The following is a 19,116-nucleotide window of genomic DNA, read 5'->3' as shown; positions in this document are numbered from 1 at the left end:
TTCATGGGTTAGAGAATGAGAACCCATATGTACACATCTGGGAGTTTGAAGAGGTGGTGGCCACCTTTCACAGCTGTGTTGAGGCCGCAAACATCGTCAGATTGATGTTTTTCCCTTTCTCTTTGAAGGAAGAGGTCAAAAGCTGGTTGTATTCTCTTAGGCCTAGGTCTATTGGTACGTGGGAAGAAATCACGATGACATTCTTCAACAAGTATTTCCCATACCATAAGACCAATAATTTGAAACGACAGATCTCAAATTTTGCTTAGAAGAAAAATGAAACTCTCTATCAAGCTTGGGAGCATTTTAAAGATCTGTTAAATCTGTGTCCCCACCATGGATATGAAAGTTGGCACCTTGTAAGCTATTTCTACGATGGACTCATAATCCGAGAGCACCAATTTTTTGAGATGATGTGCAATGGGGATTTTCCCCAAAAGGATCCTGACGAAGCTATCGAGTACCTGAACGAGTTAGCTAAGAAAGCTCATGCTTGGACTGGACCGAGTGCTACTGAGAACACCAGTAGGTCCCGACCAATTGGAGTTTACCAATTAAGGGAAGAGGATAGCCTCAAGGCCTAAGTTGAAGCTTTGACGAAGCAAATCGAGGCCCTCAAAAGTAAAGATAGTAAAGGATCCCACATGGTGGCAAGGACAGAGGCACATGAGCCCTATATAATTTGTGGTGGAGTGGGCCATCTAGCTCAAGATTGTCTCACTTTTGGTAAAAGGAGGAGGGTATACGAGGAGCAGTGCAATGTATTGCACACTGATAACTCTATGAAAATAGAGTTAATTAAGCATTTTCCAGACTTAAATTATTACCTAAAGGGTAATTAGTATTAGTATTCTCTTATATTTTTAGTATTGTTAATAGTTTTTAGTTAATTGTGTTTAATAAATTCTCTCATGATTAGCGTTAAAAAGAACTAATTTGGGTGCAATTTGTGGATAATCTCAGCTTAAAGAAAGGTGGTCGTTTGGGAGTTTTGAGCAGCATCTCGTATTTTGGAGTGTGAATAAATCCTGGTCAGCATTACTCTGCGTTGCTCCAGCAACACGAGCTGGGCCAGACGTGTGCTGTGCTGACAGCTGGACTTTAGCTGGTCAATGAGCTGTCTTGTGTCCGTGAAGGGTGACAATTGAGCAATAATTGGAGGCCTTCTCAGATGCTGCCACGTGGAATTAGGGTAAAATAAGTACCTGCAGCTGAAAGAAAAGGAGTTGTCCTTGGTCATATTTTGCAACGAAGAGGCGGCTATACTTGGAAAAGGAAACCACCTCCATTTTCTGATTAAGTACCAGCACTAGTACTGGAAAGAAGAGGAAGGAAACGTCACAGAGTATTGAACGTGAAGGAAGGTCCATTGTTGATGCAGGAAGTGCTTATAAGAAGCCTTGGAAAAAGGCGATTCTGATTCTCTCCTCGTGACCTTAGTTTTTCTTAATCTCAGTACTTCTGTTTTACTTTGTTGAAGGACATTTACGTTTCTCTTTAAATCTGAGTTCGAATGCATGTATAACTCTATGAGATTATGATTTGTTGGCTGAGATTGTTAAGTTGCCGAATATTGAAATGGTAGTTGATGTTTAATGGATCTGAGTATTATTTCTCTGTTTATTCAAGTGAGCTTAATTTTCTGCCTTAACTGTGATTGGGAATTATAAGAGGGGAGCATAGCTTTGATTAGATCTGGAAAGATTTAGTTGAGTAGACATAGCTTGAATAGTGTAAGTTCTTAGATCTTGTTTTAGATTTTTGATTCACATGATATAGGAATATATTGTGTCTTGCATAACCATATGATTTAGAGCTTCATTCTCTGATTTTAGAGTCTAAATTTGCAAAGGGATTTGTTGGATTTAGTTTTAACATCGGTAGACAGAGGATTGGAAAATCCTTGCTTTGCTTTGGTAAATCTGGTCAACAAGGAAGTTTTTGCTGCCATCCGTTGCTGCAGCAACGCGCAGCTTGATAAGAGACAGTTTAGCAATTGTGAGCCACGAACAGTGACTTTGGCCAATTTATATGCACATTTTGTTATTAATTAGATTTATCTTTGTTTGTTTATTTTCTTACAGCCAGTTTATTCTTAGTTTTTAACATCTTAAAATCAACTTTATTTTTCTTCTAAAAACTTGAATAGAATTAATTTAGCAATTTGATTTCAAAAACCTTCCATCCCTGTGGGATCATACTTGATTATTCATCATTTTACTACTTGTTGATTCATGCACTTACGAGATTCTAAATTGACAATTTTAGGCAACAAGTTTTTGGCGCCATTGCCGGGGATTGTCTTATTCGAATCTTATTGTTAAAGTAATTTACTATTCAAGTATTTTTGTTCATTTTCATTAGAGTTTCTGATTGTTGGCAGGTTTTTGGAACATCTTGTATGCAAGAACCTGAATTAGTCCCTCCTGACCCAGAAATTGGAAGAACCTTGAGAAGGAGAAGAAGGGAGTAGCGAGGATTTGCTCACGTACAAGAAATGGCTGAGGAAGACGTTCAGGGGAACTTACTAAATCTGGGGCAGCAGCTTATCGTTCTTGAACCGGTTCAAAGACCATTCTTGGTTGATGATCATCATCGAGCTATCAGAGACTTTGCAGTCCCGGTTCTTGATGGACTGAATCCTGTGATTGTTCAGCCAAACATTGAGGCCCAATACTTTGAACTTAAACTGGTCATATTTCAAATGCTACAGACCGTGGGACAATTCAGCGGTATGGCGGCAGACGATCCTCATCTACATTTAAGGTTATTCATGGAAGTTAGTGACATATTCAAGCTACCGGGAGTTCCTCTAGAAACTTTAAGGCTGACACTTTTCCCTTACTCTTTGAGGGATCGTGCTAGAGCTTGGTTTAATAGCCTACCTGCTGATTCCATTATTACATGGAATGATCTAGCTGAGAAGTTTCTTATGAAGTATTTCCTTCCGATAAAGAACGCCAAGTTGAGAAATGACATTACCTCTTTTCATCAAAGTGATGGAGAGTCAGTTTATGCGGCATGGGAACGTTTTAAGGAGCTATTCAGGAAGTGCCCATTACATGGTATTCAAATGGAGACTTTTTACAATGGTCTCAATGAACAAACTAGAGTGATGGTTGATGCCGCAGCTAATGGTGCTCTTTTGGCAAAATCTTACAATGAGGGCTATGAGATTCTGGAGAGGATGGCTACAAATCATTATCAATGGCCAACCAAGAGACTACCCACAAGGAAAACACCGGGAGTTCTTGAAGTGGATGCAATTACCGCTCTTTCAGCTCAAGTGTCGAATCTGACCAACATGATCATAACCATGAACACTTCAACTGGAGTGAATTCTGTCTAGGCCCTTACACTCTCTTATGTATACTGTGGAAAGGGGCACCTATTTGAGGGATGTCCTTTGAATCCCGCTTCGGCTTGTTATGTGAGTAACTACAACCAGAACAATGCTTACAGCCATCAATACAACCAAGGATGGAGACAACATCCCAATTTCTCTTGGAGTAATCAAGGGGCAGGTTCTAGTGGTGCTCCCCCTTCTAATAGACCAGCTCAGCCATCGGGTTTACCACAACCAGCTCAACCAATGAGGATTCAAGCGGGTGAAAATTCAAATTCCTTGGAGAATTTACTTAAGGAGTACATAATGAAGAACGAGGCTAAAATGCAGAGCCAAGATGCAACCTTGAGAAGCTTGGAAACTCAAATTGGGCAACTTGCAAATGCTTTGACTAATCGCCCCCAGGGCACTCTTCCAAGCAATACGGAAAATCCTAGGCAGGAAGGCAAGGAGCATTGCAAAGCCATTTTATTGAGAAGTGGAAAAGCATTGGAGCAACCACAGGAGTAAAATGAGCTAGATGGAGAGCCTTCTTCGATCCAAACGGAAGAAAGGCAGGATGGTTGCATGAATCCTGGACAAAGTCAAGATGAGGTAGAACCTAGTGTTGCTGCAGCAATGCAACAGCATCACGGTTCAGACCAACAACATCAGAGTCTACATTTTGCTGACAAACAGAGTTCTGCAGTGTTGCTGCAGCAACACGAAGCAATAGGAACGTGCCAGAACAGACAACCACCGCCCTTTCCTCAGAGATTTTAGAAGAAACAACAGGACAAGCAATTTGGGAAGTTTCTTGACGTGCTGAAACAACTTCACATCAATATTCCATTAGTTGAAGCTCTTGAGCAAATGCCGAATTACGTGAAATTTATGAAAGAAATTCTTTCCAAGAAGAGGCGTTTGGGTGAATTTGAGACGGTGGCACTTACAAAAGAATGTGGCCTGATCTCTCAAAGCACTCTACCACCAAAATTAAAGGACCCAGGAAGTTTCACAATCCCATGTTCGATTGGCAACACTTATTTTGATAAAACCTTGTGTGATTTGGGTGCAAGCGTAAATTTGATGCCAATGTCTATTTTTAAGCAGCTAGGTATTGGTGAAGCTAGGCCGACTATAGTCACCCTTCAACTTGCCGATCGATCATTTGTTCATCCGGAGGGAAAAATTGAAGATATGCTGGTGCGTGTTGATAAATTCATCTTTCTGGTGAATTTTGTCATCTTGGATTACGGAGCAGAGAAGGAGGTGCCCATTATTTTGGGTAGACCATTTCTAGCTACTAGAAAGACATTGATTGATGTGCAAAAAGGTAAACTCACTATGTGAGTTGACGATGAGCAGGTTACCTTCGATGTTCTCAATGTTATGTGCTTCCGGATGAGGTTGAAGAATGTTCGGCTATAGGTGTGTTAGATGTTCTTGTTTTGAAAAAACTTAACAAGAATGCTTATGAGGAAATAGAGGATGAGGATATAACAAATGCTGCATTGGAAGTTGAACAAGTTGATGAAGATTCTCAAGCATTACTGGGAGAATGAGATCAAGTGGCTGTTTGTCAAAGAAGACCATTTGAGTCATTGGATTTATCTAAGAGAAGTTTGAAGCCTCCTAGGCCATCAATTGAAGAACCACCGATGTTGGAATTGAAGCCTTTGCCAAATCACTTGAAATATGCTTATTTGGGTGAAGAAAGTACCTTGCTAGTAATCATATCATCCACCTTGGATGAGGAACAGGAGGACATGTTGCTTGAAGTGCTTAGAAAGCATAAAAGGGCCATGGGATGGTCGATAGCTGATATTAAAAGGATCAGCCCTTCTCTGTGTATGCACAAAATCCTATTAGAAGATTGTTGCAACAATTCAGTGGAGCAGTAGCGGAGATTGAACCCCATCATGAAGGATGTGGTGAAGAAGGAAATCATCAAATGGCTGGATGCACGGATAATTTACCCAATTTCAGATAGTTCTTAGGTCAGTCCTATCCAATGCTTACGAAAGAAAGGGGGAGTGACAATTGTGGCCAATGACAATAATAAATTGATACCCACTAGAACCGTGACTGGTTGGAGGGTATGCGTATATTATAGGAAGCTCAATGCCGCCACTAGAAAGGAGCATTACCCGATGTCGTTTATTGATCAAATGCTGGACAGACTTGCTGGGAAGGAGTTTTATTGTTTCTTGGATGGATACTCAAGCTATAATCAGATTGCTATAACACCAGAGGACTAAGATAAAACAACCTTCACTTGTCCATATGGAACATTCACTTTCCGAAGAATGCCATTTGGTTTGTGTAATGCTCCAGCAACATTCCAGAGATGTATGATGGCACTTTTCACTAACATGGTAGAAAAGACTTTGGAGGTGTTTATGGATGATTTTTCCATCTTTGGTGACTCTTTTGGTGATTGCTTGCAAAATTTGGCTAAGGTGCTTTAGAGATGTGAAGAAACCAACTTGGTCCTCAATTGGGAAAAATGTCATTTTATGGTAACAAAGGGAATTGTCTTGGGCCATAAAGTTTCCCAAAGAGGCATTGAAGTGGATAGAGCAAAAATCAAAGTCATTGAGAAACTACCTCCTCCTACGTCTGTCAAGGGAATTCAAAGTTTTTTGGGGCATGCCGGGTTTTATAGGCGATTCATAAAGGATTTCTCCAAAGCCTCTAAGCCATTATGTCTTCTTTTGGAGCAAAACAGGCCATTTGACTTTAATGAAGACTGTCAACGTGCATTTTCTAACTTGAAGAGAGCTCTTGTGACAACTCCTGTGATTGTTGCACCGGATTGGGCACTTCCATTCGAGTTGAGGTGCGACGCCAGGGATCACGCAGTAGGGGCAATGCTCAGCCAGAGAAAAGGGAAGCTTTTTCACTCTATTTACTATGCTAGCAGAACACTTACTGATGCCCAATTGACTTATACCACGACAGAAAAAGAACTATTAGCTGTGGTATTTACTTTTGACAAGTTTTGATACTATCTTGTGGGATGAAGGTGACAGTATATACGGACCACTTAGCCATCAAATACCTCATCTCAAAAAAAGATGCCAAACCAAGGTTGATTCGGTGGATCTTGTTACTTTAGGAATTTGATCTTAAAATCAAAGATAGGAAAGGAACCGAAAACCAAGTGGCAGACCATCTCTCTAGACTTGAGCAAGGAAATGGGGCTGATTCACGTATTCATATTCAGGAGAGATTTCCCGATTAGCAACTCCTTATAGTGCAGCAAGCTTCTTTGCCATGGTATGCAGACTTAGTAAATTATTTGGTGAGTGGCAAGACACCTCCTGACATGAGCAGACAGCAGATGAAGCGGTTCCTACATGATATGAAATCTTACTATTGGGAGGAGCCTTATCTGTATAAACAGGGTGCAAACCAAATTTGGAGGCGATGTGTTTCCCAAGAAGAGACATTGAGTATTTTGCATCATTGCCATGCTTCACCATATGGAGGTCATTTTGGGGGTTCAAGAACTGCTGCCAAGGTATTACAATCTGGTTATTTTTAGCCTACACTCTTTAAGGATGCTTATAAATTTGTCAAGATGTGTGATCGGTGTCAACGTGTGGGAAACATTTCACAACGTCATGAAATGCCCTTAACTAATATCTTGGAAGTTGAGTTGTTCGATGTATGGGGCATTAATTTTATGGGGCCTTTTCCACCTTCATATGACAACCTGTACATATTGGTGGCAGTTGATTATGTGTCAAAATGGATTGAGGCATCGACATTTCCCACCAATGACTCAAAGGTGGTGATCAAATTCTTGCATAAGAACATCTTCACTCGTTTTGGGACTCCACGGCCATGATAAGTGATGAGGGGACTCATTTTGGGAGCAAACAATTTGAGGTGGTGCTCGCCAAATACGGTGTCAAACACAAGGTTGCCACAGCATATCACCCCCAAACAAGCGGTCAAGCAAAAATCTCTAATAGAGAAATCAGGGGAATCTTAGAGAAGGTCGTGAATCCTAATCGAAAGGATTGGTCATTGCGATTAGATGATGCACTATGGGCCTACCGGATAGCCTTCAAAACACCCTTAGGAATGTCCCCCTACCGTCTTGTTTTTGGCAAACCGTGCCATTTCCCATTAGAATTGGAGCACAAAGCTTATTGGGCAACAAGAAAGCTCAACATGGATCTACAAGCTACTGGGCAAGCAAGGTTACTGCAATTAGATGAGTTGGAAGAGATGCAGATGTTCTCGTATGAGAACGTAAAGTTGTACAAGGAAAAGACCAAAAGATGGCACGACAAGAGGATCAAACTAAGGGAATTTGAACAAGGACAACAAGTGCTGCTATATAATTTGAGGTTGAAATTGTTTCCAGGCAACCTCAAATCCAGATGGTCGGGACCATTCACAGTAGTCACTGTCTTTCCACATGGAGCTGTGGAATTACAAGAGGAAAAATCCGGGAGGAAGTTCTTGGTAAACGGACAGCGAATCAAGCATTATTGGGGAGGACCTATGGAACGTTCCAAGACCTCTGTCACATTGAGTGATGACTAAAAGAGGGGAAGATGTTAGGCTGAAGACGTAAAAATAAGCGCTATTGGGAGGCAGCCCAAAGTTTTTGATTTTCTTCATTTCATTTCATCTTGATGCTTTCTTTTTAGTTTGGAGTTGTTTATTTCTTTTATTTCATCTTCCTTCTTATTTTGGTTTAGAGTTGTCAAGCAGAGCACTGACTTTATTATTAAGTGGCAGGGCAGATTATTATCACGGTTGGCTATTTATTCATCAGGCATCAAATTGTTGTGGATTGCTGTCAAAAATTGAGGGGCAAATAGAGCAAGCTAATAGGGCAGGCCTGAAAATTGGGAACAATATTTTACTACAACATCGTGTAGCATTGCCTTCCTTTGCGAGAAGAAGATTTAGGCTCTAAGTGTTTAAATGGGACGGCGTCATTTTGGCAATTATAGGAACAAATTATCAGCCAAATAAATGACGGTGTTTTGGCCCCAAATTTAAATCCCCCAAATAAACCCTCTCCCATTCGAAATCACCCTACAGAACATCTTCTTCTCCATTTTCCCCTGCCCTAGCCTCTTTATCCTTCTCATTTTCTGCCATAGAGCCGCTGCCAACCCCTTCCACCACTTCGACCACGAGCTTCCTAAACTCCTACCATCACTTCAGCCATGGGCAAGAAAAGCACTGCCAAGAGGCCTTTCTCCTTGACCCGACATGATTCTTCCATGGGCAAGACACGCACTGCCAAGAATCCTTCCTCCTCGACCAGACATGCCTCAGAAATTTGAAAGTTTGTTGATGATGATGCTGAAAATAGGTACGCCGACAACATTCTTGCTCGACATCTGGTAAAAGAAAAGAGATTTTTACTTCATGACAGCCCCATTTTAGGCCAGCCGGCGTTTGTATCGGACGTTATTATTCCGAGGTAGTGGCATTTTTCTGCCACCACCCAATCGATCCCATTGTGCCTCTGGTCAAGGAATTTTATGCTAACCTGCAAAACTAGGGCCAAAACACTGTCTTTGTATGGCAGATTGATATTCAGTTCACCTTTAGCCACATCAACATTATTCTTGGCATACAAAACCAAGAGGACGAGTTTGTTGATTTGATGACCAATATCACGGAGGCACAACTTGCTGACGTCGTACAAACAATCGCTATCCCTGGAGCTCAATGGATATCATCTACCACGGGCACCTACACATGCAATCGGCATGAACTACAGCCAGTCGCCAAAGTGTGGTACCACTTTTTGGCTTCCCGTATTTTGCTATCTACACACGGGAAGACAATTTCCAGAAATTGGGCCATTTTTCTCTATGCCATCCTTGTAGGCAAGCCCATCAATGTGGGGAGATTGATTATTGATCAGATCCGAGCTTGCACAAAGAAAGACAAGGGAGGACTGTACTTTCCTTCCCTAATCTCGGCAATGTGCATACAAGCCAACGTTAAATCGGAGGTGAGTGAGCCGTGTTTAAGGAATACTAGCCTGATTAATTTGGTGGCCATTACTCGCATATCTTCAGGGCGGAGTGAGAAGATAGAACACGGCGAGCATGCTAGTGATGGGGACGATGATGAGGATGCACCAAACAAGCCTTCTTCGAGTAATGCCGCATCTACCTTTACCGCTCAAAGTTAGGAATGGCTTAAGCAGAGGATGAGCCTTTTTGAAATCCAGCAATTTGAAATGCTCAAATTATTACAGCAGTAGGAAGAGCAACTTCGCCAGTTTTGGGCTTATTCTCGGGATAGGGACATGGCTTTAAAAAAGTCCTTTCAGCGCAATTTTTCTAAGCCTTTCGCCACCTTCCCTGTGTTCCCAGAGGAGTTACTTCTGCATACCCAAGTCTCTGATGATGACAACGAGGTGCCAGCCCAAGAAGTTTATAATGATGCCACTGATGGTGTTCAATAGGAGGGACCACCAATTGCTGCAGCAACAGATGCAGTAGCACCTTCATCTTCTCATGGCAAGCAAAAGGGTAAAGTAGCAGCCGCTAACCCACCCCCTAGCGACGCTCATTGTGAAACCCACTGAATTGGAAATGGAACATGTGACGCAAACTTGAGGGAGTTTTCTTTTACCTTTACTCTGATTTTATATTTTTCTTTTTATTATGGTTTATTTGTGGTTTTGTGTAGTAAGGGCACTTCACGCCTCTAAGTTTGGGGCGGTGTTTTCTATTTTTAGGATTTTTGTCAGTGTTTGTGTTTTTATTTTTCTGTGTTGGTTATTTGTTGTTACTGGTTGAACTTTTATTTTTAGTTGAATGTTTTCTGATTTTGTTGGTTTAGTGGTTAATCTAAGGAGGCCTGATGATGATGTCGTTGTTTGGAAATCTTAAAATTTTGGGATATATTGATATAAATGACTCAATAGGGATGTTTGTTGTGGACTGATTTCCAAGAAAGATTTATTCCCCATTTATAACACTTTGGACTGTGGTTAGTAATTTGAGAAGAACTTAGGAAACTTTGAACTATTGGGAGGCTTAAGGTTTTAGAATTGGCTTAAAGAATCCCTTGAGGCGATAGTTAGGGAGCCAAGCAGCTAGGAGGAGCTAGGATTGGGTAGAAAGGGCTCAAGTTTGGGGGAGTCTATATTTGAAAAAATAAAAAAAAATAAAAAAAGAATTAAAAGTGGGAATTAATTTGGAACACTCCTATGTTTTAAGCTGCTGAGTAACCAGGAGTAACATGTGCCCCATGTGTACTTTTGCGTAAAAAGGTAGTTTAAGACATGAGTGATGCTATAGCAACTCTAAAGCATAACCTTGTTGAGTAACCGGGTGTCTTCATCACCAATATTGGCATTCGCGTTAAAAGGTAGGAGTTATGTGAAGAGTTTTCAAAAAAAAAAAAAAAAAAAAGAAAAAGAATAAACCCTCCCCCTTAATTACCCAATTTTTGGTGAATCTTAAGTAATTGGTAACTTTTCAAAGCGAAGAGGGATTTGATGAGCCAGCCTATGAAACCACTATCTAGGTGCTATGATCTAAGTTTATTGGGACTTAGGTGATTCAAGAGTTGCTAGTCACAGTTTCCACACACACACTTTGGGGAGGATTAAATTTTGGGAAAGGTCTGTGATGAATTGAACTAGAGAGTCATGAGTGTTGATATTGAACAAAGGATTAGGATGGAAAAGCAACTTTGAGGGTTGAGGGTTGACCACATTCATAGCAGAAACCAAATTTTAAGTTAGGTAATAGAGTCTTGCAGTTGTCCTCTTGCGTTTTATTTTGTGTCATTACTCGAGGACGAGTAATGGTTTAAGTTTTGGGGTGTGATAACTCTATGAAAATAGAGTTAATTGAGCATTTTCCAGGCTTAAATTATTACCTAGAGGGTAATTAGTATTAGTATTCTCTTATATTTTTAGTCTTGTTAATAGTTTTTAGTTAATTGTGTTTAATAAATTCTCTCTCATGATTAGCGTTAAAAAGAACTAATTTGGGTGCAATTTGTGGATAATCTCAGCTTAAAGAAAGGTGGTCATTTGGGAGTTTTGAGCAGCATCTCGTATTTTGGAGTGTGAATAAATCCTGGTCAGCATTACTCTGCGTTGCTCCAGCAACACGAGCTGGGCCAGACGTGTGCTGTGCTGACAGCTGGACTTTAGCTGGTGAATGAGCTGTCTTGTGTCCGTGAAGGGTGACAATTGAGCAATAATTTGAGGCCTTCTCAGATGCTAACACGTGGAATTAGGGTAAAATAAGTACCTGCAGCTGAAAGAAGAGGAGTTGTCCTTGGTCATATTTTGCAACGAATAGGCGGCTATACTTGGAAAAGGAAACCACCTCCATTTTCTGATCAAGTACCAGCACTAGTACTGGAAAGAAGAGGAAGGAAACGTCACTGAGTATTGAACGTGAAGGAAGGTCCATTGTTGATGCAGGAAATGCTTAGAAGAAGCCTTGGAAAATGGGGATTCTGATTCTCTCCTCGTCACCTTAGTTTTTCTTAATCTCAGTACTTCTGTTTTACTTTGTTGAAGAACATTTACGTTTCTCTTTAAATCTGAGTTCGAATGCATGTATAACTCTATGAGATTATGATTTGTTGGCTGAGATTGTTAAGTTGCCGAATATTGAAATGCTAGTTGATGTTTAATGGATCTGAGTATTATTTCTCTGTTTATTCAAGTGAGCTTAATTTTGTGCCTTAACTGTGATTGGGAAATTATAAAAGGGGAGCATAGCTTTGATTAGATCTGGAAAGATTTAGTTGAGTGGACACAGCTTGAATAGTGCAAGTTCTTAGATCTTGTTTTAGATTTTTGATTCACATGATATAGGAATATATTGTGTCTTGCATAACCATATGATTTAGAGCTTCATTCTCTGATTTTAGAGTCTAAATTTGCAAAGGGATTTGTTGGATTTAGTTTTAAAATCGGTAGACAGAGGATTGGAAAATCCCTGCTTTAGTAAATCTGGTTAACAAGGAAGTTTTCGTTACCGTCCGTTGCTGCAGCAACGCGCAGCTTGATAAGAGACAGTTTAGCAATTGTGAGCCACGAACAGTGACTTTGGCCAATTTATATGCACATTTTGTTATTAATTAGATTTATCTCTGTTTGTTTATTTTCTTACAGCCAGTTTATTCTTAGTTTTTACATCTTAAAATCAACTTTATTTTTCTTCTAAAAACTTGAATAGAATTAATTTAGCAATTTGATTTCAAAAACCTTCAGTCCCTGTGGGATGATACTTGATTATTCATCATTTTACTACTTGTTGATTCGTGCACTTGCGAGATTCTAGATTCACAATTTCAGTCAACAAGTTTTTAGCGCCGTTGCCGGGGATTGCCTTATTCGAATCTTATTGTTAAAGTAATTTACTATTCAAGTATTTTTGTTCATTTTCATTAGAGTTTCTGTTTGTTGGCAGGTTTTTGGAACATCTTGTATGCAAGAACCTGAATTAGTCCCTCCTGACCAAGAAATTGGAAGAACCTTGAGAAGGAGAAGAAGGAGTAGCAAGGATTTGCTCACGTACAAGAAATGGCTAAGGAAGACGCTCAGGGGAACTTACTAAATCAGGGCCAGCAGCTTAACGCTCGTGAACTGGTTCAAAGACCATTCTTGGTTGATGATCGTCATTGAGCTATCAGAGACTTTGCAGTCCCAGTTCTTGATAGGCTGAATCCTGTGATTGTTTGGCCAAACATTGAGGCCCAACACTTTGAACTTAAACCGGTCATGTTTCAAATGCTACAGACCGTGGGACCATTCAGCGGTATGGCGACAGACGATCCTCATCTACATTTGAGGTTATTCATGGAAGTTAGTGACATATTCAAGCTACCGGGAGTTCCTCCAGAAACTTTAAGGCTGACACTTTTCCCTTACTCTTTGAGGGATCGTGCTAGAGCTTGGTTTAATAGCCTACCTGCTGATTCCATTGTTACATGGAATGATCTAGCTGAGAAGTTTCTTATGAAGTATTTCCCTCCAACAAAGAATGCCAAGTTGAGAAATGACATTACCTCTTTTAATCAAAGTGATAGAGAGTCAGTTTATGCGGCATGGGAACGTTTTAAGGAGCTACTCAGGAAGTGCCCATTACATGGTATTCAAATGGAGACTTTTTACAATGGTCTCAATGAACGAACTAGAGTGATGGTTGATGTCGTAGCTAATGGTGCTCTTTTGGCAAAATCTTACAATGAGGGCTATGAGATTCTGGAGAGGATGGCTTCAAATCATAATCAATGGCCAACCAAGAGACTACCCACAAGGAAAACACCGGGAGTTCTTGAAGTGGATGCAATTACCGCTCTTTCAGCTCAAGTGTCAAATCTGACCAACATGATCAAAACCATGAACACTTCAACTGGAGTGATATCTGGAAACACCACTCAAACTTTAGTTGGAGAGATCTAAACCAATATGCACAATCATCTGGAGGGCAATGGAGATCAAAGCATCAATCTCAACCACCAAGGGCATATTTTGCGCCTCAGAATAACATGCAGCCGAAAGGAAATTCTCTAGAGGATATCCTAAAAGCTTTTATGGATGCGTAAAATAAGATGAATCAAAGGGTTGATTCAATGCTCACGTAGCTAGTGGAATAGAACAAGGAAATAAAAAGTCATATCACAAAGTTGACAGAAGCTTTAACCGTTCAGGAGCGCGGTAAATTTCCATCACAAGCCCAGTCAAATTTGAGAGGACAACACATGGCTCAACCTTCCAACTCTGAAGGTTAAAATATAAGGAAGTTAACGCCATCTCTACTCGAAGTGCTACGAATTTTGACACGCCATCGACAAGTACAACCACTTTGAGTAATGAAGAATCAGCTCAGGAGAAAGAAGAGCCAACAAAAATTCTTATAAAGGTGCCTTTCCCCCAAGCTCTCTGACCTGCTAGGAAAGTGCTGGAAAATCAAAGTGAGATCTTGGAGCACTTGACACAATTGAAGATTAATCTTTCCTTACTACATGTGATCTAGCAAGTGCCGGCCTACGCTAAGGTTATAAAGGATCTGTGCACCATAAAGAGAAAGCACCATGTCAAGAAGACTGCATTCTTGACGGAACAAGTAAGTGCGGTGATTGAGCAGAAGGCACCGCCGAAGTATAAGGATCCAGGTTGTCCCACCATTTCCTGCCATATCGGGACACATAAATTTGGCCAAGCGTTACTAGACCTAGGATCAAGCGTTAACCTCATGCCTTATTCAGTCTACTCACAATTGGGTCTTGGAGAGATTAAGCCCATATCTGTGGTTCTCCAACTGGCCGATAGATCCATTAAGAGACCACGGGGAATAGTGGAAGACGTTCTATTGCAAGTTGACAAGTTTTATTACCCCGTGGACTTTCTTGTCTTGGATACACAATCCGTGGTGAATATGGAGTCATCCATTCCCATCATTCTAGGAAGACCTTTCCTTGTCACAATAAATGAACTTATCAATTGTAGGAATGGTCTCATGAAGATATCTTTTGGGAATATGACCCTTGAGGTGAATATTTTTCATATTCAAAAGCAACCACGTGACGACGACGAGTGTCAGCAAACATTCATAATCGACACACTTGTTGAGGAGGCTCAGCTACAAAGCAACCCTGAAGATCTTGAAAACCTCCTCCAAAATTCTTATTCTGAAAACTCCGGTTCTGCTGAGTTAGCTCACTTGTCTGTAATTTTTAACAACTCACAGGACAGAGGAATCAAGTTTGGGCCACCATGTTTTGAGGAGCTCCCAACAGAAGGAGAAAAACTGAAATCATCCACCGAGGAGGCTCCAAAACTCAAGCTAGCCCAACTACCTGAGGGCTTAAAACATGTGTTCTTAGGAGATGAAGGCAAATTCCCAATCATCATCTCATCTAAGCTCATTGCATTGTAAGAACAACGATTGAACGACATGCTGAAAGAGCACAATTCCAGGATCAAGGTAAAAATGAAAGGATCTCATGACAAGCAGATCCTGAGGAAGAACTTCGAGCCAAATCAGCGGGTCTATCCCTATGATTCTGGTTTACATCTCCACCCCGGTAAGTTGAGGTCACGGTGGATTGGCCTGTTCGTAGTGAAATGCATTTTTCCCAATGGTGTTGTCAAGGTTGAGGACCCGACCGATGGGAGAATCTTCAAAGTAAATGGCTAGCATCTAAAGAATTACTTAGAGCAGGTGAACCAGGTTGACGAGATCAATCTAGACAACCCCGTTTACCAGCTCTGAGTAGTTTGCTCACATCTCATGTACCATATTTTCATTTTCTATTTTCTTTGCTCCTTGTTACATTTTTTTTATGTGTGTTTTTGGAGAATCATATCAGGGAGCTCAGGCTGTGCTCATATGTAGAATGCTCATCGTCCAGGTGTCTTCTTTCTCTATATTTTCATAATTTTTGACACTGAGGACACTGTCTAATTTTGGTTAGGGGTTGTGAGCATATTCATGCGTAAGAGTGATTTTTGTCATGTTGATATTTGGGTTAAAATTTTTGTGAAGTTATCTGAGTATGATTTCAACATGGTTGGTTTGAGTCGATTTTCGCTGTCTTGGTTACTAAGAAAGGACTTCCAGAGTTTCTTTTTACATGTACTAAACCTTATGGTAAGATGGATGTTAATGCATGTCAGCTGAGAAAAAATCCGAGTTTAAGTGCTTGATTTTTCGTGTGTTAAGAGAGTAGAGAAAATGACTTTTGAACTTTCATTGATCTTTTAAGTTGGTAAAATCACTGTTAGAACATCATTACATAGTTAGTGGTATGATTGGTGCATATGCTTGAGGGATGAATTTAGGGTTAGATGGGAATGATCTTCTGTAATAGAGCCTCATTTCTTATCTTTTTATTAAAAAAAAAAGAAAAACTGAGCAAGAGCAACATTTCACAGATCATGTAGTTTGGTTGTAATCACATTTGATGCTATATAGTTATTTTTCAAAAGAATACCTTTTTACATTCACTTCATTATTGCAGGTTGTCTCTTGCCAAAAAAAAAAGAAAAGAAAAAAAAGAGAAAAAAAAGAAAAAAAGAGTAATTTATTTTCCTATGCATTTTTTTATCTCTTTGTTCATTTTTGTACATTTCTGTTTGACCTAATTGAAATCTCAAAAGCTGGTTTGTGGTAAGAATGGTGGAATGCTCTAGTAGTTGATTAACCTATCTTTTGGTCAATGTTCGTTTGACTGTTTGTCCTAAATTTTACATTCATCACATTGAGCGTTGATTGTTCTATTTCCAACTCCATGAGAGAAAACCTTTGCACTCAAATATTTCTGACACCCGTGAGATCAATGGAGTTGAGATGTCTACTTGGTGAATTTTTTAAAGTTACATGTGTTATGGTCAGTGGTAAGAAGGTTATGGTTTGGAGCACACACACACGACTCTGGAGTTATGTCTGAAATAATCTTAATAGTATCTTTTAACTTCTCACTGACAATTTGTTTGAAATACTCAGGTGACTAAGTAAGTTGAGACTCAAATTTTCTTTGTGACATAATTTATCTTGCACTTGGATTGCTAGAGACTAGCAATAAGCTGGTTGGGGGTTGTGATAAGTGCATGGAAATGCACCCTAAATACTGCTTTTGATTTATAAAATATTAAAATATTTAAGTTTTAATTAAAACAATTCCATTATTTTTATTTACAGATGAAAGCAGTGTAAAAAGCTACACAAGAAAAAGCCATGAAAGTCATATTTTCAAGCCTTTCAGCTGAGCCACACAAGCCAAATGAGAGAGGAGCTGCGCCACTCGTCAGCTGACCAGAAAACTGGGCCCCTATGGTCTGCGCGTTCCCCACTCCACCTCGTGTAATGTCCTAATTTTTGGGCTTAAACTTTTGTATTAATTTTGTATGAAGGAATTGTAAGAGAAACGACAAAGGAGTTTAAAGATTAAATTGCAAGGCTTTGGGGGGCAAGATTGTAAGAATTTTCATATTTAGGGGCCAGATTGTAATATTAAGAAAAGATGGAAAAAAAGGGGGCCAGCTGCCCCTCTCATGTGGCCATGTTAGTGTTTCAGCCAAGCCACTAATCTCCCCCTCCTCTAGCCACGTTGAGGGGGCGTGGAGTAATATAGGAAGGGAAAAAAAATTTCACTCTATCTCATTCTCTCTCTCAACCTCAACACCATTCACGTTTTTTTTTTCTTCTTCACTCTCTCTTCCTCATCCTCTGGCCGACCCTCTCCATCTCCCTCCCAGAAAAAAAAAAAAAAAAAAAAAAAAAAAAAAAAAAAAAAAAAAAAAAAAAAAAAAAAAAACTTCGATTTAGTTAGAAAACAAAGGGCTTTCTTCAAAATTCCGTAGGTAATCCGATTTTAAGAATGATTGTGTAGAAGCTTAAAGTGTTGAAGGTGGTTTCCATGATCAAAGAGGTATGGGACTTTGATTTCTTTTATCCTTTGCTTCCAAATCCAGTTTTTAGTTTAAACTTTGATCTCTTTGTCTTAATTGTTGCTGAATGAAATTCTAATTCCATAAACAAGTGAAAAGCCTCAAAGATTGGTCTTCTAGGGTTCATACAAATTTGGGATTTTGACCAATTTCCTGAGTAATCCGAATTTGCTCTTGTTTTCTTGTTTGGTTTTCATTGTGGTTTGATGCTTTGGTTCAAGATTTGCATGTTTCTCCTCTCTATGTTGGTTATGAAGTTAAAAACATAAACTTAGGTGTTCATGATATTTAGGAGCTGCCTGAGGAAAAGAATGAAACTGTATTTTCCTTGCTTAGGTTTTGATCTATCTGATTTTAAGGTCACAAAAAGGACGTTATAAGCTTCAATTAGAGGCAAGAATCACCTTAAACAGATAATTATAGCCTAAGTATTTTGAAGTTGGATGTAGTTGTTGTAATTCTGCAGAAAAATCAGCAATTCATGATCTGGTGTGACGTTTTTATTTTGTGTAGGCATTGATGGACCTGAAACTAAGTTTATGATAACTCTTAAGAAAGCCCTAGATGTCGACTTCGAATAGGTACTGATTTTGTAATTTTTGAGGCTACATAGAATATTTTGTGAATATTCTCGTAGCAATCGTAAAACTGTCATTTTTAGAAATTGATAAAATAAAGAACTGAGGTTTTTACTTTTTGAAATGGGAGTGTTGCAGTTAAATCACCTTTGCTACCATTTAGAACAAGTTATTAGTGACGTGTGAGAGTTGAAATCACCTTATTTGGAGTTTTGTAGCTCAAGTTGTGCGCATAGGAAGTTTCGTATAGAAACTTTCTAAAAGCTGTCAAAAACAGAAAAAACGGAGTTTTGATTTCTTGTAAACTGTTTTTGAGATATCTAGAAAGATTGGATTTAGACATATGACAGCTCGTTGGAAAGATATACATGTCTACTTTATTTTGAAGTTGATTTTGGAATTTTTAATGACAAAGGGAATATCTTATGAATTTTCTTCTCAAGATGGACAAGTCTATAAAATTCCAGTTTTCAGGAGAATGTGATTATGAATTAAAAATTTATTTATGGCTGAGCTATTAAGCTCTAATAACGATGGCCAATTTTTTTTATTTTGAACAGTAGAAAGAAAAAAAACAAGAGAAGCGAAGAGGGTTAAACTCGGATTTTGCTGAGCAACTCAGGTAAGAAGAGTATGACTTCTCTGCAGCACTTGTAAACTTTGTTTGATAGACTTTCTATGGAATGTCTAGTATGCTATTATGTGAATTTTTGTGACATTGTCAATGTGCATACTTTGTGAAGGCATGCTTATGTTAATATATTGTACACAAAGTAGAGCATCTCGTGGAT

The 19,116-nt window shown here is 39.5% G+C and overlaps 2 protein-coding genes and 3 non-coding genes across 5 annotated transcripts; 2 read left to right on the top strand and 3 right to left on the bottom strand.

Annotated features, from left to right (window-relative positions):
• Window positions 1-236: 236 nt before the first annotated feature.
• Window positions 237-343, bottom strand: LOC112092127. Its single transcript, XR_002902434.1, has one exon. It is a non-coding gene; the product is annotated as a small nucleolar RNA R71 (small nucleolar RNA).
• Window positions 344-2,497: 2,154 nt separating this feature from the next.
• LOC112092119 lies at window positions 2,498-3,856 on the top strand. The gene is made up of 2 exons (XM_024167398.1): window positions 2,498-3,334; window positions 3,383-3,856. Exons 1-2 carry the CDS (start codon window positions 2,498-2,500, stop codon window positions 3,854-3,856), a joined length of 1,311 nt encoding a protein of 436 aa, XP_024023166.1.
• On the bottom strand, window positions 2,963-3,064 carry LOC112092130. Its single transcript, XR_002902437.1, has one exon. It is a non-coding gene; the product is annotated as a small nucleolar RNA R71 (small nucleolar RNA).
• Window positions 3,857-4,198: 342 nt separating the features above from the next.
• On the top strand, window positions 4,199-4,890 carry LOC112092118. The gene is made up of 2 exons (XM_024167397.1): window positions 4,199-4,661; window positions 4,757-4,890. Exons 1-2 carry the CDS (start codon window positions 4,199-4,201, stop codon window positions 4,888-4,890), a joined length of 597 nt encoding a protein of 198 aa, XP_024023165.1.
• An 8,450-nt stretch (window positions 4,891-13,340) lies between these two features.
• LOC112092126 lies at window positions 13,341-13,442 on the bottom strand. The gene has a single exon (XR_002902433.1). It is a non-coding gene; the product is annotated as a small nucleolar RNA R71 (small nucleolar RNA).
• Between the last annotated feature and the right edge of the window lie 5,674 nt (window positions 13,443-19,116).

This window comes from Morus notabilis, unplaced genomic scaffold (assembly GCF_000414095.1).
Source record: "Morus notabilis unplaced genomic scaffold, ASM41409v2 Scaffold508, whole genome shotgun sequence".
Classification (NCBI taxonomy): Eukaryota; Viridiplantae; Streptophyta; class Magnoliopsida; order Rosales; family Moraceae; genus Morus; species Morus notabilis.
Note: the sequence above shows the minus strand (reverse complement) of the source record. Positions and strands in the feature narration are given on the sequence as shown.

Excerpts from the sequence above, each read along its gene's own strand:
- LOC112092119 (XM_024167398.1), top strand. The coding sequence starts at position 2,498 with ATGGCTGAGGAAGACGTTCAGGGGAACTTACTAAATCTGGGGCAGCAG. Across the intron at positions 3,335-3,382 it reads CCATGAACACTTCAACTGGA|GGGCACCTATTTGAGGGATG; the intron begins GTGAATTCTGTC and ends TACTGTGGAAAG.
- LOC112092118 (XM_024167397.1), top strand. The coding sequence starts at position 4,199 with ATGCCGAATTACGTGAAATTTATGAAAGAAATTCTTTCCAAGAAGAGG. Across the intron at positions 4,662-4,756 it reads ATTGATTGATGTGCAAAAAG|GTGTGTTAGATGTTCTTGTT; the intron begins GTAAACTCACTA and ends GTTCGGCTATAG.